General features: G+C 54.9%; 1 protein-coding gene across 4 annotated transcripts in view; it reads right to left on the minus strand.

The window, feature by feature from the left end:
- MDGA1 (MAM domain containing glycosylphosphatidylinositol anchor 1) overlaps positions 1-23738 on the minus strand; it is a 57559-nt gene extending 33821 nt beyond the window's left edge. For all 4 annotated transcript variants that reach the window (XM_058733786.1, XM_058733785.1, XM_058733788.1 and 1 more), the window contains exon 1: positions 22657-23738. In XM_058733786.1, coding sequence (XP_058589769.1) covers positions 22657-22723 — 67 coding nt within the window. In that variant the 5' untranslated portion in view covers positions 22724-23738. The remainder of the gene's footprint in view (positions 1-22656) is intronic.
- Positions 23739-24833: the final 1095 nt, after the last annotated feature.

A 24833-nucleotide genomic window follows, 5' to 3' on the forward strand; every position in this document is an offset into this window, starting at 1 on the left:
GAGGACTTAGGGCTCAGGGTGCAGGGCACAGTCTCCAAGTCGCTACCTGAGCCAGTCCCAGGCAGCATCCTTGGAAGCTATCCTTCCCTCGCCCTCCCAGCTCCTGGTATGCACATGTTTATTGATCCTTTTATACATGTAATGCAAATGGACACTTAATAATTTAGCAGAGTTAACAGTGCTGAAATATTAACAGGTTTTTCTCTTTTAATTAGCCGCTCAAAGAATGGTGGCCAGGGTCTTAGAGGAGGCTCTTGGGGCAGGGCACCTGGCCAGCTCGGCCTGGGCATCCTTCCGCACGGGACAATGCTCTGTACCTCTTCAGCAGACCATGGACCATCAAACATGGACCTCTTGGGAAAATCAGCCCTTCTGTGCTCTCCACAGCAGGGCTTTGCCCTGCCCTCCCCTTAGCCCTGGCTGTCTGTGGAGCAAGCTAATACCTGTCCTCTGTTCCCCATCCAGAATGAACCAGGTGACCTCTCAGGAGCACTCCAAGTCTAAGGGAGGCTCCAGTTCTACGCTAAGAAAACCAGTCTGAAACAGTCTCTCCCATCCCGCCCCATCTCTTCTGGCCTCACCTTAATGCTGGTCATCTTGAGGGGAAGCACCATCGCACTCCGGTCATTCTCTCGGGCCATTAGACCTCAGTGCAAGCTGATTCCCTCGCCACCCTCCCTCTCGTTCCTTGCCTCCCAACGCTTCAAAGACACACACATTGCCTGTTTATTTGCCATCGATTCATTGATTTGTTCTGCGGTATTTCCTGAGCACCTATTGTGTGAAATGTCCTGCCCCGGCACCGGACAGAATCAGAGCCGAATCAGGCAGAGCCATCCTCAGTGAGGAACTTCTGTCTTCGCTCTGCGGCAGACCACAGTAGAGTCTGCTCCCCACCGCAAGCTCTTTTTTTGCTCATCAGAACCAAACCCATATGCAGCCGACCTCCTCTCTGACCACAAAAATCTCTGCCCGACCCGAGCGTATCTGTCTCTGACCTCCAAGTACAAGGTGCTGTCACTGAATACGAGAGCAGCCATCGCAGGAAGGATCAGCACACAGGCTGCCGCCCTATCACCACGGCTGAGCGTGAAAAGTCTGCTTCCGTGGTCAGAGGCAGGGCTTGACACTATTTGCAGGGCCTGGTTCCGTCTTCAGGAGCCGATACTGGGGGTGGGGTCTCGTGCCATTGGCACAGCCTGGTGCCCTTGACACACTTCCTCTGCTGGAAGTGGTGGCCAGTCCACCTGTGCCCCGGGGCCCAGAGAACGTTCAGCACCCTTGCACCTATATCCTGGCCTCATGAGAAGGCACATAGTTGTCGAGAGGGCCAGGTTATCCTCCTGGACTCTTCATTGTGCATCAACAGAAGTGTGATAGGCACACCACTTAGGGAACTCTGGGATGTCGGGACAGGCCATGGGGAAAGCCCTCTAAACTGGGATTCTGAGGTCCCTGAGGGTAGCTATAAGGGATGTTCTCCCTGGGTCACAGGAGACCAGGATCAAAACTCTCAACAGTGAGGGGACCTAGGGCAGCTCTAAGCAGTGAAGGTAGGATGCTCAGGGGAGAGAGGAGGAAGGCACATGCCCTAAATCTGGCTCTGCTTGATCTGAGGCTGTAAATGTAAGCCTGGGGGGCTGCCCGGATGGTGTGGTATGAGGGGCCAAAGGCAGGACTCCATCTCTCATCTAATTACTATAAGAAACAGAAGCCTCAATTTCTTCGATCTGCAAATGGAGAAAATACATCTCAGGCACTAGGGGAGATAACTTCTGGGTTGCAAGAATTAAATGAGAAAACGTACATTGGGTCCATAACACAATGACTAGTATCTAGTAGGTACTAACAAATGTTAGTCCCTTTTCCATTTGATAATATAGCCCGAGACTCTTCGGGAACCTGCTCAAAGGGCCTGCGAAAAGAAAATGTAAAACTGGATGAAGAGGTCTACTTTAGGGAGAATGCCAAGAGCCCTGATCTCAAGAGATAAGAACAGCAAGGTGGGCTAACGGAGGTAATCATGGGAAGGAAAGATCTCCCCAAGAGAACATACAGGACGACGGCGGGAGAGAGAGTCTGCCACCCATCAGGGCAGAGAATGGCTTCTAGAACCCAGGACCTCAGCTGCCGGGCCCAGGGATGTGTGGCCCAGGGACACGGGGTCACTCGTGTTAATTCTCCTGCTTGAGTCCCAGCTACCCAGCTCTGCCAAGCTCTGCCAGTCCTGGGGACCCCATCACTGTCGCTCACTTGGCTCCCCACCTTGGCAGGAGACCGGACACTAGATATGACCAAGCCCCCACACCTATTGACCCAAACCCATGGAAGGATCCAAACCTACTGGAGTAGACACAGCCCTGGGCATGGGGTTCTTGTCCAGGCCATTGCAGTAATTGCTGTGTGGCCTGGGGCAAATCGTTAACCCTCTAGTCTAGAGCCTCAGTTTCCTGACTATAAAATGGGCATAAGCGCGCTCTCTATTGTGAGTGTGAAATACGGTAAGAATGCCATCCGCCAAGCACAGTGCATGCTGCCTAGTAGATACTCAAGAATTATAGCTAGAAGGGAGCAAAATAAAACCAAACTCACAGCTCTGGTGTGTCTGCCATGAGAAGCCCCTGGTCTGAGAGTTACAACTTCCAATGTAGAGCCCAACAGCCCCCTGAGTGACCCTGTCCCTAGGTGCACTGAGGCTCCAGTGCACCTGTGTTAGGTACAACACTGGGCCTGGGGCACATCTTGGGTGGGACCAGAGACACGCTGCCAAGTCTAGACCCCCAACCCAGAACACAGAGCTTGGACCAGTCCTAGGCCAGGCAATGGAAAGAGTTATGGTTTTGCTGAAGGACCCCCAAAGCCACACCTGACCCCCAAATGCAGAGGCCTCCTCTAAGCCCCACGGAGCTGAGACCCAACCTGGCAGCGCAGGGCACTGGTTGGGGCCTGGCCCACGCTGGCTGTGGGAGCCGATGGGAGACAACAGGGCTAGGGCACTGAATTTGGGCTGAAATGGGTACCTGCGGATCCTGGGCCCACAGAAGGAATGGGATGGGGACAGGTGGGTGGGAATCCTATATAACAAACCCGCAAGAACTGTTTGGAGGTTTTGCTCCGGCACTTAACTTGACTAAACTCCCATTCTGCCATACAAAACAGAAGCCAGTAATATTACACTCACAGCGCCTTATTAACTGAGGTGACATATCAGCAAGCTCCATGTAAACTTTGAAGTTCTGCACAGATCAGGTCTTATTGGGTGCTCAAAGACCCAAACGTGGCTTCAGGAAGTAAAAATTGGAAGTTAAGAAACAAGCCATAATGCACCTATTAAGCCAGTGAAAAGAAATTAGGAGGATCAAATCCTTTGCGGCTGGGCTGTGTGCAAAGCTGGCTCAAACTCTTTGTCGCACGACCCGGCGGTGCAAAATGAGAACCATAAAACTGTTCCTATCCTATGACCTATTAGGCAATCTCACTTTGGGGAACAGGCCCCAAGGACATAATTTAAAAGGAAAAAGTAATTCACATAAGGATATTCACGGCAGAGCTATTTAGAAGAAGGGGAAATTGGCACCTGCCCAAACACTCCGCCACAGAGAGATGGTCACCAGGCTCCAGAGTATCGATGCAGGGGGTGCCCTGTAGCTATTAAAGTGACAGGTCCGAGGTTTCAGTCAATACCAGGAGACGTGTGTAGGAGATAAAGTCGGCCGACAAAGCAGAACAGACGACTGTTTACCGCTATGTAAAAATGTATTGACAGGTATGGGAAGGGAATTTAGAATGAATGGTTAATGTTTGATGGTCATTGGGTTCCTTTTTTTCCCCCTATGAAGTTGTTTAAGTGGGTAATAATAACAATAACAACCCTGAAAGCAAAATCAATCCTGTGGCTTAAGAGCAGGTGGGGCCTTAGACCCCAGGATGGGAAAGCAGGGGAGGGAAGGACAGTGTTTCTGGAGAGCCTACCACCGCCAGACAGCAGTCTGACCACCCCACCCCCACCCCCACTCCGCCCCAGGCCGCTGTGGGTTTCCAGGCATCATCCCACCCAGCCGTGGGGTGGACTTATAGGTGCCACAACCTGACTGCTTCAAATGTCTCACGGCCCCTCCAGGCTGGCCTTCACCCCAGCTCAGAGGGGGCAGGAAGATTAGCTCTGAGGTTTAAAAATCAGGGAGCAGAGATGTAAGGGCCTGATTCACTTTACGCCTCTCTCCACATCCAGTGACCTCAGGAGGACAGCACTTACTCCCCCCCGCCCCCGCCCCAGGACTCCAAGGCGGAAGAGCCATTCCTCATCCCCACCCCCATAAGTGAAAACACTCTGTCCCTTGCTGTCAGCGAGAAACAGTCCTCCCTGACTTCTCTCCTTCTCCTACACCCCACACCCAATCCATCAGCAAGCCCTCTCAGCTTGACCTTCAAAACTGATTCCCAACTCGAAGGGGCGGCTGGGTGGCTCAGTCCGTTAAGCATCTGACTCTTGGTTTCGGCTCAGGTCATGATCTCATGGTTTCATGAGTTCAAGCCCCGTGTCAGTCTCTGCACTGTTGGTCCATGAGTTCTAGCCCTGCCTTGGAGCCTGCTTGGGATTCTCTCTCTCTCTCTCTCTCTCTCTCTCTCTCTCCCTCCCTCCCTCCCTCCCTCCCTCCCTCCCTCTCTCTCTCTGCCTCTCTCCCACTCGCACGGTCTCTCTCTCAAAATGAATTTGAAAACAAAAAACTGATCCTAACTCTGACCCCTAAGATACCACTCTAGTTTACCCATCACCACCTCCTGCCCCAATTACCATAGCGGCCTCCTGATAGGTCTGCTCTCCTTCTTCCCTTGCCCGGTTCAGTCTGTTCTCTGCAAGAAGCCAGAGGGATCCCTTTACAACACTAAGGTCCCATCCTTCCTCTGCTTCCTCTCCTCTTCCCTACCATGACTTCCATCTCATGTGGAGTCAAAGCCAATGCCTTCTCAACAGGCTACCATGCCACCTTGTCATCTGCTCCCTTGGGTTCTACTACACTCCACGTTGTGGCCACACTGCTCTCTCTGCTGTTCTTCAAAGCAGGCCGAGCCCACTCCTACCTCAGGGCCTTTGCACTTGCAGCTCCTGCCGCCAGACTGCTCTTCCGATTTCCAGAACTCGCTCTCCCTTACCTCCTACAGCTCTTTCGCGAGAGAGAGAGAAGCCTTCCCTGACCACTCCATTTAAAACAGCATGCCTGCCCCCACTTTTACCATTTTCAATCCCTTCCCTGCTGTGTTCTTCATAACACTCATCTACACCTTGAATATTAAACAGTCACTCATTTATTCTCTTTCTGTGTCCCTTTCAAAAGGCAAACACCCCTGGGAGGGAAAGCATGTGAAATCCCTGAAAAGGATGAACAATCTTCTTTTCCTTTTTTCCAAGAGTCAATTCAGGAAGCATAAAGTTTGGGAACATATTTTCTTTAGCATTGAGTACATTTATAAATCAAGAAATGCAATACCTGCCCCCCTGTTAAGTATTTTCATTATTGTTTTTTTCTCCATCACTGAAGGGTTTCACTCCTTTTTTTGGCTAAAATTTTAGAAACCACGTAAGTGGCTTGCACCATAGGATCTGATTATAATGCTGAGCCTCTGAACAACTTGTAAATGATTTGGAACCCAGTAGGTCGGGGGAGAAAAGTGAAGAACTTGGGGATGGGGGAGGCCAATTGGACCAGAGTTCAATCACAGCCAGAGACGGAAAAGTCATTGCTGTTAGGAAGTGCCCAGAGGCTGAGGAGGTGGGGGGGGGGTGCTGCCTCTTAGGAGGAAACTGAGGTCTGGAATAGGCAGTGGTGCAGTAAAGGGCTGGGTGCAAAACACACCTGTCTCCCCACCTACAAAGTGGCTGAAAGGGAACGTTGTTGCCATAAACTTCCAAGAGGAAGATAGGAGGAGGGCTGGAATTCTGCCACCCCTTCTCCTGGAACAGGGTCTCGGTCTTGCTCCCTCTTTCTCCGGATAATGCGTCACATGCCCGTACACAGAGCCTCACATGCCACTTCCCTGGTGGCAGCCTCTGTGACTCACTAGCTTCCTGAGCCAGGTCCAGGCACTGGAAGCACCCACTTAGCAGGGCCTCCCCTGGACGGTCGCCGTCACTTACTTCCCATGCACCGGACACTGGCAAAAAATGGCTTTCGAGGGGCGCCTGGGTGGTACAGTCGGTTAAGGGTCGGGCTCTTGATCTCAGCTCAGGTCATGAGTTCAAGCCCCGCATCAGGCTCTGCACTGATGGCACGAAGCCTGCTTGGGGTTGTGTCTCCCCTTCTCTCTGCCCCTCCCCTGCTCGTGCTCGTCCTCTCAAAAATAAATAAACACATTAAAAAAAAAAAAAAAAAAAAAAAGAATGGCTTCCCATGCATTCCCACTCCCTCTTCACCACTGCCCCCTCAGGAAGGTGCTATTATAATGCCATCTTGTACATGAGGCACAGAGCACAACCTGCCCGGGATCGCACAGTCAGGGAGCGGCTGAGGCAGAACCTGAACCTAGATCTGTTTCAGAAGCCTCTGCTCCTTGAGGCCGCATGCTCCCACCTGAGAGAGATGATTATTCATCAGCTTTGGTATATTTAGTTGCTGGCTTCTGAAATTAGACCTTGGTGGTGTCATGGAGCCTGGCAAATCATGTGCAACAGCTGACCTCAGAGCTGCGAGTCGCTGACACCTGGGTGTGAAGAACGTCTCTGGTTACTCCCCTCCCTGCGGGCACTGACCCAAGAAGGAAGGAAAGCAGTGGAGGGGGGTGGCTGTAGGACCACTTGGCTGACCCTTCCCAGAATCCTTGTCTCCTGTTGCCATGGTGCCACCTCTGCAGAGGCCGGGGTCCTGGCGGTGAGGGTGAGGTGGGGCCAAAGGAAAGCTACCTGGAAGAAAAGGAGCTCGCCTGTTCATGGGGTCCCTCTGGAAAAGGGGGCTGCAGAGGCGTCAGTACTGAGACTCTGTCACCAGGGCCACCCTCAGGTGGAAGGGAGAAGTGATTCTCAGGAGGAAGTGAGAGAGACTGAGCAGAGATGGGGGGCGGGGTGACAGAAGTATGTGGGAGAGGGGGAAACTGAGGCACACGAGGCGGCCTGGCACCTGCAAGGACTGGTTACTCAATAGCACTAGCCCAGTGCCCAGCAAACTGTAGGTACTTAATGAATGTCAGTCAGAGCTGTCATTATCGTAAGTGCTCAAAAGAGTCTTCCTGGGCAGGACAGCAGTGAGCCCCAGTTCGCTCAGACCAGGTTCGAAGCCTGAGCACTGCGCCAGGAAGATGCACTTGGGACTCCCGTGGAGAGGGGCTCTCCACCCTGCACAGCAGCTTTTCCAAAGTCTCAGCTCCCCTCAGAGCCTGAGCGGCTCTGTTCCCGCAAGGCTGGCTGGGGAGGGCTTCAGGAGAATAGACCCTCCTGCCACTCAGCCCAGCTGGGGCCACTGTCCATGGGCCCGGCCCAGCCCCCATCCTGGCACGGGCGCAGCGGGTGAGCGCACGCCTGGCACAGGCCCCAGCGCCCGGGAGAGAGGCTCCGAGCAGGCGGCTTTGTATTTTGTGAAAACCAAATCCACAACTGAGCTCTCCAGCCAAGCAGGGCCTGCTGGGAAGGCTGGCGGGCCTCTCTTCCCGTCCCCCTGCTGGGGCCCACCCTCCCCTCCTCAGCCCCCACCCCAGGAACCATGGGGAGCACCAGCTGCCACCCCGGCTGGCATGGGGGGCTGAGGGGGATGGGCCCGGGCCCAGCACTGGTGAGCCAGGGTTCACCCCTCCCACCCTGACCCCCTTCCTGCCTAGAATAAATTGGAATACAAATCAGAAGGAAACGCTTTCCTCTGTTTGAACAAATTGCTATGGATTCCTCCCTGTCTCAGGTCAGGGCTCGCAATGGGGGATATTTTCACTCGCCGACTGCTAATAGACTCAGGAGAAGCTGCTGGATCGATGGAGGCCGGGGAAAATTAGCCAGGAGCTCCAGGCCAGCCTCGGCCTGCCCCTGGCCCCCACTTCAGGTCTCCTAGAAGCGGGGTGGGGGGAGATGAGCCATAACCCAGGCTGGATATAAGCATTGAGCTGGCGGCCCAGAGTGCTGGATGCCTGCTCCTGCCCCCTGCCTGGGAGCCAAGGGCTGTCTGGAGAGGCAGTGGGATAAAGGTAGACCCAGAGAAGACCCCCGAAAGAGGTCAGCAGTCTCCCCACATGTACACATCTGGTCCCCTGTACACAGGCTCTTCTGTACATCACCATCACTTTCAGCACATGTATGCCCTGGTGTATTTATGGGTACACAAAAAATACATGTAAAGTGCACGTGCACAGGGTAGAGAGAACGGGGGGGGGGGTGTATTTTAGCTCCTATCAAGGTACCCAGTGGGAGCAGTTTATCTCATGCCAATGGTCCTACACACACACACACACACACACACACACACACACACACTGATTACCAGCACACAGAACTACCTCCCCTTTTGCCTCTCAGCCTGGCTCTCTAGAGCCACTCCTTACACCTGCCCCAGCTCCAACAGAATGAGGGGGAGCAGACTGGGTGCAATGCATCCCACCCCTGCCCTGGACAGCCTCACAGCCTCTGCTCCTTCAGCTCCAGAAAAAGGGAGTGAGGCAGTCAGGGATGTTGATGCTTCGGGCACATCAGGGCATCCTTCAGGACTGAACCCTCCCAGCATTGCCCGAGGTCACTGTGGCAGTGGGCAGTGCCAGGGGCCATGGCTGTATGGGAGAGCTAGAGGAGGCAGGAGGGGAGAGCTCACTGTATGTCCCAGAAGGAGGTGGGATGTCTTGATCACTGGAAAGCCACTCATATCTCCTGCTGGCTGCCCTAGCCCATGTAAAGCCACACAGGCACAGGCACAATGCATGCACGCGCGCGCACACACACACACACACACACACACACACTCCCTTCAGTACATCAGAGCCCAAGTCTGGCTTGGAAGGGATGCAGGAGAGAATGCTGTGTTCACTGGCAGGCAAAACCCATGCCACTAGCTTGGTGTGACTCTTGCCTCTGGCCACTGGTTTCTGCCTCTAAAAACTGAGCAGTTAGGGAAAGGTGACCTTTTAGCCCATTATCTTTGACCTTCCATGATTCCAGGCTGGGCTCCCTATTTGCTCTGTGGCATGAAGGCTTCTCTTGCTCCTTCTCGGCCTCAGGTTTCTCTCCCGAACAAATGATCAGATTTGCCCTAAGATCCCTCCTGGCTCTGACTCTACAAGCCTGTGATTCTAGATCTTCTCTTTGTCTTGCTCTCTGCCGTATCCTCAGTGCTGAGAACAGTGTCTGACACATAGGAGGTGCTCAATAAATATCTGACTAATTAGTTAATCTCAGGTGGGTAGTGAAGAGACACAAAAATTCACAACAGGATGGAGGTGCTCTGATCCGGACCCATTAGGCCCAGGGATGTTCAGGGGTACAGGCTAGTCTGCCCACGGGAGGAGGTTTGGTTCCTGGAGAAGGAGGTGGACAGAAAGCAATCTACTTTTTCACCCACACAGAATTCTGCCTGCGGAGAGCTAGTCTCAGAGATTGTCCCCACCTCTTTCTTAGTTTTGAATTCAGCAGGTGGGTAGCTAAAGATCATGCCTCTGGTGGCAATGCCCAAAAACCTGTAGACTCTGAGTTTGTCCTCAGTGATCCCCCAACCCTGCCCTCCCCAAGTGTAAGGCCCCCTTCAATCCATCAGGGAGAGCCTGGACTCTATCAGGAAGGTCTTGGGGAAATCGATGTGCTGGGGTTCTGGTCACAAAATCCTAGGAAGTAAATGAGCAGCTCACAGGTCTGATGGCCGCAAGGGAGAGTTTTTATCCCGGAGTCAGGGCTTATACATGCATCTAGAAGACAAGACCTAAGAACAAAGAGCTCAGCAAAACAGGCTGGATCTGAAAAAGCAAGACCGATGGCTTAGGCAGGATGTCATACAGCTGTTGGTGCCTCCCCTCTCTGCACCACATCCTCTCCCCTGACCACCTCATTGCACACTGGCCAGAACCTGCTTCTCTCTGCCTGAGGCCATCTCTGGCCACTAGAGCTTACATTCCATGCCTACTGGGCTAGAAGTACCAGGAAATTAATACCCCCAGGAGCAGCCTTCAACCAACACAGATAGGAGTTGGTGTATACATGCCCCAGCTCCTTCACCATGGCGGGAGAGTGTTTTACATGGTGTCCCAGAGGTCCCCAATGGGACACAGTAGTGACTGGCTTGACGGTGCACCTTTTTTTGGTTCCCTGTGCTTCCCTGTCTTACATCTCCATTTCCCTACCAGAGTTTTCCAAGCTCACCTGCCAAATAAACTACCTCACTTGGCTCCTTATCTCGGCATCTGCTTCTGGGGAGCCCAAACTAAGACAGGGAGCCCAAGCCAATCCTGATCACCATGGTGTCCACTATTAAATCTCTCACACGGCCACAACCCAGGACCCTCATACTGCTTAACAATCACACCCACCAACATCACATAACCTACCATGCTTCCCTACCTCCACCCATGACTTCCTTGGAAACTTCCTTGCATGAATACCAACACTTCAAGATCCAACTCATCTGATCAACCAACCTGGGCCACTGGAGGAAGGCTTGAGGGCTGCCAGGTACTCCCAGAACAACCTTCTGGTAACACAGACCATGCTTCTGCTGGCTAACTTGTCAATAACTCTAAGGTGAGACTTAGGCAGTGTGACAGAGATGTTGGGCCTGGTGGGGACTGGCAGAAGTTCACATTGCCAAGCCAACTGCTTCCTCTACCCACAAGGGGGGCCTCCCTGACATTTCCATTAAGGACTTCTAACATCTAAGCAGGAGCCCTGGACCCAGAATGAGCCCCAGATCCTACAGTCCAGATGTAATGAGGCCTGGGAATGAGACATAGCATTCACAGGGGTGATGGGAGAATTATAAAGGTGTGGACATAAAAAAGTCTGTAAATACCATGTAGACAGGTCCTGGCTTCTCTTTGAACCTACGAGGTGATACTGGAGAATGAGAAAGATGCAGCTGTAGAGTCCCTTGACATGGCTTTTAACTTCAGCTTTGACACCTCATTGCTGTGTGACCTTGGCAAGCCACTTACCTTCACTGGTCTGTTTCTTCTTGCACTGAATCTCGAAAATCTACTTCTGGGTCACTACTTAAGGCAACTGCCTGGCAGATGAGCTCACTCCTTGCCACACCTTGAGACCCCATCTCATGGCCTTCCCTCTGTCTACTCTGTGGCCTTATTCCAGAAAGGAGAGTAAAGCCAGGCCTTGCCACCTCCAGCTTGCCTTGTGGGCTTATATACTTTACTGGAAGTTAAAGTGACCTCCCCCAAGGTCCCTCTGCATTTTACTGAAATGCCAGAACCAAACACAGGTAGATGGGGCCACCAGAATCCAGCTCCCTACCTCTACCCTCCTGATGTCCCTCTCAGGCATGGGAAAAGGTGCCTTCATGAAGAGTTCCTTAAGAATCACATAGGGAAAGTCTCGGGGCCAAAGAGATGTTCAAGTTCAGCTCAAAGGCCTCAGCTCCTGAATCTTTCTGATAAGAGATTATGTTAAGGTGAGTGGAAATAGGGTCAGACAATGAGAAGTTTCCAGCAACAAGGACCAGAGACACTGAGCAAACAGCAATGGATGGGTGTGGGCCTGAGAGGGAGAAAATGAGCTAGATCATCACCTCTACAGTACTCTCCAGTCCCTGGCTTCTAGTATGGACCTTCAGTTTCTGGTCTAAAAATCCACAGTGCCCTCCTGGTGGCTGTGAGCAAAAAGAGCTACCTGCTAGTGGAAAGGGGTATCGACCAGCAGAAATGAACAACCTCAAGCAAGTGTGAATGGTGCTGGGGTGGGGAGGAAGGAACAAGAGCACTGGAAGATACAGGGCACCTGGGTGGCTCCGTCACTTAAGCATCTGACACTTGATTTCGGCTCAGGGCATAATCTCACCGTTCATGAGTTCAAGCCCTGCGTCAGGCTTTGCACTGACAGCTCGGAGCCTGCTTGGGATTCTCTCTCTTTCCCTCTCTCTCTGTCTGCCCCTCCTTTGCTCGTGTGCGCGCGCGCGCTCTCTCTCTCTCTCTCTCAAAATAAATAAATAAACTTAAAAAAAAAAAAAAGGAGCACTGGCAGATGGGAAACTAGACCCCTCATGAATGTCTGGGTGACCCTAAGCAAGTCTCCTCCCTATGTCTCCCCTCCCTATGTCTCTTCTGGGCATCCTCAGAGCAGCCAGAGCCCCTGAGCTAGGCTGGCAGGGAGGGGTGAGAGCAGCGCTGACATCCATCTAAATCCTCTCTCATTTCAAGAAATGCCAACTGGCCCCAAGGTAGGGATTTGTGGTAAAGACTACTCATTACCTACCCAATACCCATTCTCCACTTCTTTCTAACGTAACCTGATATTTTCCTAGGTGACAATGTGCCCACCTAAAAGACTACATGTCTCAGCGTCCCTTGCAGCTAAGAATAGCCAATGGGATGCAAGCAGAAGTCATTGGGAGGGGGCTTCTGGAAAAGCTCTTTAATAGAAGCTGACTCAGCTGGCAGGTCCACCCTTTTAAATGTTCCTCCTTTCCTCCTGCCTGGAATGTGTCACGATGGCTGAGCCCCAGCAGCCCTTTGGCGACTTTGAAGCAAAATGCTCTAAGGCTGGAGTTCTTTATGCTGAACATGTGTGTGTGTGTGTGTGTGTGTGTGTGTGTGTGTGTGTGTGTGTGTGTATGCACGCACACACACACACTGATGCCTGGTTCCTACTCCCAGACGTTCTGATTTAACTGGTATGAGGTATGACCTAGGCATCAGGATTTTTAAGCACCCAACCTGGTAATTCTAACACGTGGCAGAGTTTGAGAAGCACCGTTGTAAAGAGAGCAGAGCAATAAGATGGAAAGAGAATGGATCTGCATTGACCAGGGAGTCACCATAGCAGTCATGGATAGTCTACCTCTCGACTTAAGAAAGTCAGCTTTCATTTGTTGGAGGCTCCGTAGTCAAGACTTTGTTTCTAGCAACAGAATGTGATGTCTATCTGATATAAGACTGAGGGTCCTCAGCCAACCCATCCTCCACAACACAGGCTGGGGAACAAAAAATGGCCAGATACTTCCTTCAGGAACCTCACATGTGGGGCAGCAGGCAGACCCTAGACTTTGCACTGGGCAGGCTTGAGTGCAAATCCTTACTCCACTACCTGCCAACCCTACAGCCTTGGGCAAATCACTCAAGCTTCTCCAAAATGAGGGCTTTGGAAAGGACTGCACTCTCCTGCTCCACTGTGAGCTCCCTGGGGGCAGGTGCCCTTCACCCCTGCAGCCACGGCACCCACTACCCTTCCAGACACTCGGCAGATAGATATTCATTAAATATTTGCTTGGTTTACACTGAATTGCTGTGATGTGGTCCAGCTCTGAAATTTTCATTTTTCTCTAAACCAAAAAGAGAAAAGAATAAACAAAAGGGCAACGTTTCAACATGGTAACAGAATTTACCTACTGAAAATCAATGAAAACAGCATTTCTGGGGCAGTTTCTTTCAGGCTCTCTAGGTTCGGGACTGGAAATCCCGTGGTCAGAAGCAGAGGGAGGGGTCAGTCTCCCAAAGATCATGACCTGCACTTGCCAGTTAGAACTCTTAAACTAGAAAGCCTCCCTGCTCCTAATTTACAGAATAATAAGCATAGGGTTTTTTTTTAAACCCCCAGGGTCCAGAGCTTGGCTGAAACAAGGCTTGGGCGGTGACCTAGAAAACCCAGAAATGCCCTCAGAAAGCCCAGGGGAAGAAGACATCTGTTTGGGCCTGACTCATTCGGATGCACTGTCTACACCAGCTGTGCCCGAGAATCGAATGGAGAGCTCTTACAACCACAGCTGCCTTGATGCCACCTGCAGAGTTTCTGAATCAGGAGGTCTGGGGTGGAGCCGGGCATCTGTCGTTGAAAAAGCTCTCCAGGTGGTTCTGCCATGCCCCTGGGGTTGAGAACCACTTCTCCACGCAGCTTCCAGCCCTCCAGATAATCAAAGTCTATTTCAGCAGAGTTTCTTGGACTGGAAAGGAACCCAGAAGAGCGCGGGGTGGAATCTCCAAAGCTGGCCAAGCAGCGTCCTCATGCCTGCTCAGGTCACCACCCACTGACCCAGATCGCCCACCCCTGCAGCCCAGCTTCCCACAGGCGGAAGGCCAGGCAAGGGGAGCAGGAATTGCTGTTCAAGCCCTCCCTGGCCCGCCACGTTTCTCAAAAGCGCAGCCCGCACCTCCTGCTTCAACAGGCCACCCACACCCGGGGCTCCCTACCATCTGTCTGCCACCCCCTCTGCTCTCGCGAAACAGAGTCCCCAGAGTTCGCCTGAGAGCTTGCAAAGCATCATCACTGTTGGGCTTCTCTGGAATCCTAAGAGGCGGGCATGCCTAAACCGGCCTTCCAGATGGGGAAACTGAGGCTCGGAGGTGAGGCTACTGGGCCACAGCCCCTCACAAGCAGCAAGCCACCTACTTGGCCCTCCATCCCAAGTCTGCCGCTTCAGTCTAACCTCCTTCCTGTATGCCCTTGCTATCCAAAGAGCGACTGGACCAGCAGCATGGGCATCACACCGAGGAGTTCGTTACAAATGCAGAATCTCAGCGTAGCCCCGGACCCACTGAATCAGCATCTGAGGTTTCCCCAAGTCCCCAGAGGATCTCGAGGAGCCCTGCTGCCTCTCTGTCAACCTCCTAGTCCCCAGATGGCCCTTACTCTGTCTCCTCCTCCACCTTAAATGGCCCTTCCTCCCATAGACCCTGGCCCTTCTCCTGGCTTTCTGATCCCTGTCCCCTCTTAGGTCTCCTTCTTCCTCCCTGATGCCTTCTACTCTGCCTCCTCTCACTCCTTCCACCCCCAGGGTGCTGGTCTCAGTCCAGTGCCCCTCACTCTACTCTCTCTTCCCTGGCAATTTCAGTCCACTCATGATTTCAGCCCACATTGTTCTGTGCACATAAATCCACGTGTGCAAATCGGCCTCTTTCAGAATGCTCTCTCTCCTGAGCATGAACACTCGTGTCCACTTACCCCACCACCAGGGCTCCCACACATCCCACACCACAATCCCACAAAGTTCAAAACTGCACAGGCGTCGTCATTAGAATAAAGCGATGTGTTGAGGCCTGGCTGAGTGCCGAGCACAGTGCCCAGGGCTCCCCAGCACGGTCTCATGGCGTGCTTATCACAAACGTGTGCGGTGGGCTCGACTACCCACCGCAGTTTACTACTGTCGGCAGTAAACATTCCAACAAGCGGAAAAGCCATGCCTGAGAAAGCTGATGTAACCTTCCAGGCTCTCGTGGCTGGTGCCGGGCAGAGCTGGGGTTCGGCCCTGGTTTCTTACCCCGAATTCCAAGCTCTTAACTACGTCACGCCGTTGCCCTAAACCTGCCTGACTTCTGTGGCCTTTGCTCTGCCATTGTGTGCCAAACCTCAGAGCCATTTTCAGCCCCAGCTCTTGCCTGTGCTCTTCCTGAAACCCTTTTGGACCCTAATGATTGTACAGTCTCATTTCTTGCGTTTTCCGACAATCTCTAACCAGATCCCTTCCCCCACGCCCAACCCCCTACAGTCTATTCTCCACATGGCAGCTAGAGGGATTCTATTAAAAAGGTGTCAACTCATGTCTCTCTCTTGCTCAAAAGCCTCCCATGGCTCCCCCACGCCTCTCAGAATACAAGCCAACATCCTTACATAGCCTTCAAGACTGCAAACAACCAGGCCCCACTAACTCTCTCACGCCACCTCCTCCCCCCGCCCCCCGCATCGCTCACTTTGCTCCAGCCATACTGGACTCCTCCTTGTTGCCAAACAGGCCAGGCAGGCTCCTACTCCAGGGCCTTTGCACTGGCTAATCTCCTGCCTGGAATATACTTCCTGCAGATATCCACTGGGCTTCCTCCCTCCGCATCTTCAGCTCTCTGTTCTGGTGGCACCTATACAAGGAAGCCTCCCAGCTACTCTGTATGTGAACTTGAACCACAGTCTACCCCTCCTTGTCCCTTAAGCTCCTTTCCCCTTTTTCATCGAACCCATCACCATAGGATGCATTTTATACTTGTTTACTGTTTACTGTCTGTCTCCCCTCAGCGTGAATGCAAACTCTAAGAGAGTAAGAGCTTATTTCTCTCGCCAGATAACTCATGTTCCATACAGAGCCTTTACTCCCTGTGGTTCTTGTACCTGAGACCTCCTGTCCATTCTCACAGCCACCACCCTGGATGGAGTTCTCCCTATGAATTCCCCGGAAAACCGCGGAACCTCCCAACCAGTCTCCCTCCTCCTGACCATATATACCCTCTTCAAAACACACAGCTGCACAGCAGCCTGAAATATGGCTGACATCAACCCATTTCTCTGCTCAGGACCTTCCTGACAGCTTCTCCCAGACCCAGAATTCCAGCCTCCTACACCCAAACACAGGCTCCGTAATCCGATATGGGTTTGAGCCCAGCTCCAGCACTTGGACAGGTGACTTCATCTTTCTGAGCCCTCAGTTTACTTTTTTGGTAAAATGGGCTGAAAATGACTCACTCCAAGCGTTGTAGTGAATGCACGTTTGTGATCTCAGCCCAGGCAGTAAACATTAGCCATTGTTATGATTGTTCCTTTGCTGTGCCAAGTCTAAGTGCCCATTCTTTTTCAAACGATGTTCCAGCCCGACGGAACAACTCATTACTCCCTGCACAGACCAGGTTCTTTACCCTCCATGCCTTTGCCACAGTGAGCCCTCCATCTGTGATGTTCTCCTCAGGCCTTACTTCTATTCATCGAGCCAGTTGAAACGCCCCCTTCACAAGACCTTGGAAGTAACTTCCTAACCCTTTGAATTCCCTCAGTCCTTTATCTGCCCTTGCCACATGGCATTTACCAAGATCTTCAGGAACCATCTTGTGTGCAACTCCTCTCCCCTTCTCCTTGAGGGAGGAAACTCCATCTTTCCTACCTCCAAATCAGAAGGTCCCCAGCGATGGAGCCTCGTGGCCACTTCTTACCAGCTGTGTAACCTTGAGCAGGTCACTTAAGTGTCTGTCTCCTCTTCTCTTAAATGCGGACAATAGGACGTGCTATGCTAACCTCTCAGAACCTTACATGAATCAGAGGCATACGAGCACTGGGTAAAGGCACATGACACTTACTCCCTATGAGGGATTGTTGTAATAACCAATGATTCTCTCGAAAAGAGTCATTCTTCTTTGCATAAAGGGACACCTGAAAGAACCATCACCAAATGCAGGGTGGGATATCAAGTGAGCTTTACTTTCTTCCTTATAATTTTTTGTATTCTCTCATTGTTTTGCAAAGAGCACGTGTTACTCATTGACTGCGGGGGTGGGGGTGGGGTAACAATTCCATTATTAAAAAAAGATTCCTCTGTTATTAAGCATTGGTCTCGACTCCTGTATCGGCATTCAAATGCAGTAGGGTCCCTTAATACCTAGTTCCTGCCATGGGCAGATTGTGTGCCTGCAAAGCAGAGTGTTCTGAGAAGGGGAGGAAGATGAAGAACAGGGGCCACACCCCAGGTTCACCAAGAGACAGCTCTGTGAGGGAAACAGTCCCAGCTCTGCACACCGCCCCACCTGGGCAGGATCCCACAGAGCTGAGTCCTACTGCCGAGCTCTCTTGCGGCATGGGGTGCAGCAAGTGTGGCTTTGGGCACAGGCAAATGCCCTGGGACAGGGGGTTGGGTGTGTGGGAGGTGGAGGTGGCCTGGAGCGTCAGAAGTCCTTAAGGAGCTCCCAAAGACCCCAGGCTGAGGAACTGGAATAACTCATCCCACCGGGAGGCTTGAGGCCCAGGGAGCCCAGAAAAGGCAATGTGGTGGCCAAGCCCTCCCCCTGCTGGCCACATCTGGAGTGGCAGTGCCAGCAGCATCAGGTACAGTCCTTGGGCAGCTACGCACGCTCCCTGCACCTGGGGCCTGGTCAGGCTCAGGTGTCCAGCACCGCAGGTAGGGGGCAGGGCAATGTCCTGCCAGGACTGAGAGGCCCAAGGTCCTCTCTCCCAGGCCCCTTGCCTTTGTGGGGTGCAGCACTGCCTGACCCAACATGGAGATGGAAGACAAGAGTGGGGGAGAAGAAAGGCAGAGAAGTGATGAGGAAGGAGGAAGGGAGGAGGTGGCAGAGAGGGGTCCTTCACACTTCAGCCTGTCTCACTACTCCCAGGCCCACCCGTGCCTCCTGGGCAGCTAGAGACGCTGGGGCTGCTACCACTGCCCGGATTTCCACCCCCGCCCCCAGGTATTGATTTCCTGCATCATTCATTTGCCGGGCCTTGGCGGCCGTGATTAGCTCCTTCCATTCTCCCTCCGGAGCACTCTCCCCGCCAACAGCGCCCCCCCCCCCCCCCCCCCCCCCCGCCGCCCCGTTCCTCCCTGTTCTAGCAAAGCAGAGCTAATACCAGGCTCTAAAGGAAGCTTTGCCGCCCGGCCCCAGCAACTCACAGCCAAGCCTGGCCAATTAATTACAAGTGGGCCCCTGGCATGTCCCCAGCACACTCCCTCAAGGGTGCCTTCCTGGCTAATAAAATCCTCTCTAACCACCCCCTCACCAGGGCCCCACCACCACCCATGAAACACCGATCCCCTGCCTGCAGTGTAGGATGGGGCACCATGCAGATCTTGACCCTAAGTGGGGCTCTCCAGGCTCTGCTACTGGACCTGGGGAGTCCTGAGGCTGGCTCAGGGGCCAACATCAACTTCAGCAGGGAAAGGTGGAGGGGGGTGGGAAGACAATGCGGGCAAGGCAAAGAAACCAGCCTGACTTGTGGGCACAAGGCTCCGTCTCTCTCTCATGCAGTTTCCATAACTGGGAAGGAAGAAGGAACAGAGGCTGGAACCTTCTTGAGGACATTTAGAAACCCCCAGAGCCTTCCATTAGCCCTAGGGGACCAGTTTTCTGATGGCATGCCTTCTCCAGGGGCAGGGTTAGATCTGGACAGCCAGACTCAAGACTTGTGGTAGAAACTCTAGTGAGAAATCCCAAGAGTGCCCACAGCCAGGATCAACACCCAGAAGATGGCACTGGGAGACGGACTTCCTGAAATTCTTTCTCTGCACCCCTCAGAGGAGGGGGAAAAAAACCCTGACTTGGTGATAATTCTGTAAGCTATGTTGCTCTTGTCAAATTATTCAACATCTGTCTTCATGTTCCCACAAAAATTAGCATAGGATGGTAGTTTCTGATGACACCTTTGGTGAAATATTTTGACTTCCACCAGTAAGTTGCAAACAACCTGTCTTAAGGATAATGTCAATTCCTACTCCTGCATATTAAATAATCCAGAGGTTTGCTGTGTTTTTGTAAGGGAGTGGAATCCCACTGACCTGCCCTGGCCGGGCGTCCGGCAGCTACGGGGAGAAGCGGAAGCCAGGATGGAGGAGCGGGTGTTTTCTGATGCTTTCCACACACGGGATGCCCTTCCTCCATCACCTGGCTCCTGCCTTTGCCCAGGAGTAGGCCTCTGGGGCCAGCCCACCCCCCTGGCCGGCCAGAAAACAGACTGCAGAATCCACCACGGAGCACAACAAACCGGGCCAGGAGATTGGGAGGCAGGGAGGGAAGAGGAGATCAGCTCCAAATGGACCATCTGGTCCAGCACTGGGCTGCCGTAGCATCTGTGTCCCAAAGAAGGAGCAAAACCACCTGGCCAGACTGAGAGCACCTCCCCAGCCCTGCTGCAGACAGCAGACCTCAGACCCCAGCAACAGGACCCTCAGATGGAAGCAGCCAATAGGCTCTGGACACTTGCCTCCTACCAGCCTCAACAGAGACCCACAGCCCAAGCTAGATAGATCCTGCCGGCTTTGCCCTCCTGCTCTTCTGCCCTCTCGATTCAGCTTCCATGTTAATCTACCCCTCCCTCAGCCACGCAGGGCTAGGCAGAGGGGAAGGGGCCGGGTTCCCTCCCCAGGACACACTGTTTTCTTTTGTGCCTTGACTAAAACCGGCCTCTCCTCACTGCCAAGGCAGCACTGGGCTTTCAGCCTCTTCTCTCTCCTCCTCCCTGAGGTCTCCTACAGCTGCCAGTCTAGGACTCTGTGACTCTCCCTAAAGCAGGGACCCTCAGAGTGTGCCCCACTACCCTGCTGGAAAACATCCTAGACAGACTTCTTGGGGAGAAAGAATTTCAAAAAGCATTTCCTCAACCTCCCCCCACGCCCCGCCACCCACAACCATGGCCCTTCATTCCTGCAGCAAACATTTGCCGAGCTCCTGCTGTGTGCCCGGCACCATGTTGGATGCCAGGATACAATGATGGACACAAGTGGCCATCTCTCACCCCTACACTCTACTCTTTCTCACGCTGCTTCATCTGCTTTAGGCAGAGAGGGAAACCAGGGTGGGGGGGGGGGGGGAGGTGGGCAGAAGAACTACCGTAGTACCATAGTTCCCCCTTCTGCTGTCTCTGGCCAAAGCTTCTAGCATCACAAAGAACTCAGCAGCCTCTTGCCATCCTCCTTCTCATATTAGATCTTAACCTCTTCCCCATCTATCCCAATAAAGATGCTTCACTCTGCAATTTCCCTGAGGCCCCAGCCTGCCCTGGAGCCAACACCTCAAAGGGAAGATGCAAAGACTGTCACCCTAGAGCCCTGGGGTTGGCCCCGGTACACCCAGCTTGGTTTGCTCTAAGTGGAGAGCAACAAAAAGTGAGATCCAGGCACATGAGGGAGGAGAAAATACAGAAAATGAGAGGCAGCTAAGCCAATGGCTAAATCCTGGTCCCCTAGGACTCTGAAATCAGGGTCTACAGACACTGCTTCCATAGCCCCCACCCAACCCCAACCCTGCCCTTATTGCTGGGGTTTCCAGACTAGGCTCAGAGGGGCTTCCCCAACATGGGCACTGTGCAGCCCTGGATAAGTCTGGAAAAGCTGGAGGGGACCAAGGAGAGGGATGACCAGGAGATAGTTCGCCAGATCTGCCCAAGGACACTTAGGGGGGAGGGGCAGGGTAGAGGACAGTAGGGAATAGTGAGGGTTCTCTGTCACCCTCAGAGCCCCTGGGGTGTGGTGAGGAGGTAAAGACCTCAGTGACATCCATCCTTAGGCCACCTCTTAAGGAGGCAGTGAAGCTACAAGAAAACCTTGGGGACAACGAAGAAAAAGAACCCCCCCCCCCACCCCAGCCCTCTGGTGTCTTCCTCTGCCCCCGGGGAGGCCTCTGGGGCTAGCTCAGTGGCCTCCTCCCCACAACCCAGCCTCTCTAGGTCCCTGCTACATTCTTCCTTCTTTTTTCCTCTTCTGGCCTATGTAAAGGGCCAGGCAGTAAGAGACACACAAACTAATTAAGAGCAGAGTTTGGCCAGATGCCTGGGCCGGCCTCCCCAGGGAATTATGCCCAAGCCAGCTAGCTGTATAGAGCCAGGAGCATGTCACCTCCCAGACACCCCTCAGGACACCCCTGCCTCTCGCGAGGTACCAGGAGGCAACGCCAGCCACCCCCCAGAAGGAAGCATTTAACATCTGCGCCCCAGGCTGGCAGCTGGGGGGACAATGTCTCTGCCTCCACACCAACAGAATAGGTCAAACTCTCCCCTGATCTAAAGATGAATAATTAGGCCCTGGACTCAGGATAGAGGGACGGGGAACCCTCCCACCCCACCTATACAATATTAAAAAGTGATCTGTGCAGACCATCCTGCAGTCAGAAGGCAGAGTAAGGGCCACTAGGCCCTGAGACTGTAAGGTCAGGGCACTGAAACCTACTAGAACTCAGAAGGAGGGTCCCTGAGAGTGGTGAGCCCTGGGGTGATCCTGGACATTGATGCCTGCTCTCAGGACCTCTCCCCAGGAACACCCACGGGAGAGACAGGAGAAGGGGTAACCAGCCAGAGTCCCCTTAGCGCCGGAAAGCGAGGCGTAGGGACGCAGGAGCAAAGCTGCGTGGCAGGAGGCAGAGTTTGAACACGTAGCCCGATGGGTGCGTGCCGTGTTTGCGTTTCCTGGGGACGGTGGCTGAATGCGTCCGTGTATGCGCTCAGGGAGAAAGAAGGTGGGGCTGGGGTTTTGTAGCTGGGAACCGGGGATGGGAAGAACTGGCTCAGGCTAGATCCGAAAACGGATGCCGGGGTTTTAGGTGCCCAATCCAGGGGATGCTGGCATCCGCTCTGGCAGTCAAGAAGCGAGTAAAAGAAGCGAAGCCGCAGCGAGAGCGGGGAAGGCGAGCCCGCCGCCCCGCCGCCGTGCTGGCAGCCAGCTCACCCGCAAGCCGCGCGCAACTCCGGATCGTGCATCGCTCGGCTTGTACTCCGGAGGCCGAGCCAGGGTAGGACTAGGTTTCCGTGCAAGTCGCTGCCCCAGGCTCGGGTTTGGGGTCAGTCGGGATCTCCCGAGCCCACTGGGTGCTCTCAAGGGTTTCGAGTCACTCCGGCCCCCGGCAAGGTTTGAGGAAGTGTGTGCCTCCCCCTGGCATCCCCGGCTTCACGCCAGACCCTACGACCCGTCTCCGTGCTCTAAAACAGCGAGCTCGATCTCCTCGCGCCCTGAAAAGGGCGGGGACCCGGGCATCCACTCCAGAGTCCGAGCCGGGGTCCCCACCAAACCCCGGCAGCGCGCACTTTGCGCCTCTTGCAAAGTTTCCGCGCGGTGCTAAGCCAGCGTGGAGCGGGACGCGGGATCTTACCGTAGACTCCTTGTCCCCGGCAGTGGAAGGGGATCAGCGCCAGAAGTAGAAGGCAGGTCACCTCCATCTTCACGGCCGGTGCTTCATCCCCGCGAGGCGGCGCAGCCCGAGAGGTGGCGGGGGGCGCATCCGCCGGGGCCCCGCGAAGCCCCCCGCGTCCCCCCTTTCCCCGAGAGGCGACAGAGGGGGCGGCGACGGAGACCGGGAGACTGAGGAGGCGGCGGTGGCTGCGGCGGCGACCCGGGTTTCTCCTCCGGCGGGGCCGCTGCCCGCGTGGGGACGCAGGGGGCGCTGGCCCGGCCCCGGGTGCCTTGGCGCGCCCGGCGCAGCAGCCAGCGCCCCGGCCCGAGGAGCCCGGCCGCCGATCTGCCCCGGGTCCCCAGGGCTGTCTGCTCCGTGTGCTGGGCGCCAGGGACCCCTCGGCGGCGGCAGGGGCTCTTCGATCCAACAGGCCACCGACGACTGACAAACTTGTCTTTTTCCCCGCCCAGGGGACGCCCCTCCGCGGAGTGGGGGCTGGAAGGCCCGGGCTTTGCTCGGGTTAATCCGCGGTCTCCAGTCCTGCGGCGGGTCCTGGAGTCTCAGTAGCCCGACCCAAGGGGGCCGGGTTGGACGCCCTCCCAAAGGCGAAGGAGCCCCGGCCCCGGCCCTCCTGAGCAGGGGAGAAGCGCTGGCTGGGCTCGGCCAAGGGGCGAGATCCACGGGTCCCCAGGTCCGCGAAGTTACCCGAGCCACCGAGGAGCCCCGGGGAGGAATCGCGCCCCGGCGCCCCGCGGGAATCAGGAGAGCAATTCCAGCCAAGAGAGACCCGGGAAAGCGGGGAAAGGAGGAAAGTTTGAGTCGTTTGAAAAATATTCGCGCTCTCGGCGAGGCCGGGGCTGCGGCGCCGGCGCCGCTCGCCGCCTCCGCTCGTCGCGCTTCGCTCCCGCCGTCTGGCCGCGGCCGTGGCGCTCCCGGTCTCGATGCTCTCCGGAGAGTGGGGCTGCGCCGCGCCCCAAGTTGGTCGTCCCCGCCCCCGCCCGGCGGCCTCGGCCAGCGGGGGCCCAGAGCGGGCGGGGCCGGGCCGGGCTCCCGGGCGCGGCGGCCGCTGGGCTCGGGGCCGCGGGAGCGCTCCGCTCGCTCGGCAACTTGAGCTTCGCTGTGCTGCTTTTTCCCCCCTCGGAGCTTTTCATTCCGCGCTCCCCCCGCCTCCCTCCCTCCCTCCCTTCCTCCTCCCTCCTCGCGTCTCCTCGTTCGGTCTCTCGCTCTCCCACCCTTTGTCGCTCGCTCTCCTGTTTGATTCCCCTCCAGTTAAAAAAAGGAGCCAATTAAAGGCAGCCCAGCTCGCTCGCCCGGCCCAGCCTCTGTCCAATTTCCTCGCCTCCCCCAGGACCAATTAGAGAAAACAAAACAGGGCTGGGGGAAGCAGACTGCCTGCTTTCTCCTCTCCCTCTCTTTCTCTCTCTCTCTCTCTCTCTCTCTCTCTCTCTCTCTCTCTCTCTCTCTCTCTCTCTCTCTCTCTCTGCCCCTCCCCCTTCTTTCCCTCTCTCCGCCCCCCCACACCCCCCCCCCCCGGCAGGAAAATGTCAGAAAGCAGAAATGGATCCATCTATCCCGAGGACAGTGGCGGAGGGACGTGGGTTTCGGCGCGGGCTCTGCAGCCGCGCGCTCGCACGCTCTCACGCTCGCTCTTCGCCCGCCCTTGCACACCCAGACTGGCTGCCGAGCCGGGTACACCGATTCCAGTACGCTCGCGGGGCAAGCACGGCCGTTCGCCCCGGGGACCGAAGCCTGCGGGGCACTGCACACTTTGTAAATGTTTTGCACTTTTGGTGGTTGGAACTACAGCGGAGGTCGGAGGGAAAGGCCAAGGGCCCGCGTCTTTTGGGGTCCTGCAGGCGCGCGAGCCGGCCGCCTGCTGTCGGTCTGCAGGGCTGTCTGCGCGGCCCCGGAGTCCCTCCGCCCCCGGCCGAGCCCCCGCCCCTTTCCAGGCAGCCTCGGCCTCTCCCTGCGTAGGGCGTGGGGGCCACCGCCAGAGCAGCTGGCTGAGCCGGGGGCGGAGAGCGCACGCTTAGAGCTCCAGCCCTTGCCTCGGCCCACAGGTTGCCAACAGGTTTGTCCGCAGGACCCCGCCACCAGAGCTCTCCGAGGCCACCCACATTCTCCCCGGCTTGCCCCTGTCTCTCCCCATCCTGCCT

The sequence above is a fragment of the Neofelis nebulosa genome, chromosome 6 (genome assembly GCF_028018385.1).
Source record: "Neofelis nebulosa isolate mNeoNeb1 chromosome 6, mNeoNeb1.pri, whole genome shotgun sequence".
Classification (NCBI taxonomy): domain Eukaryota; kingdom Metazoa; phylum Chordata; class Mammalia; order Carnivora; family Felidae; genus Neofelis; species Neofelis nebulosa.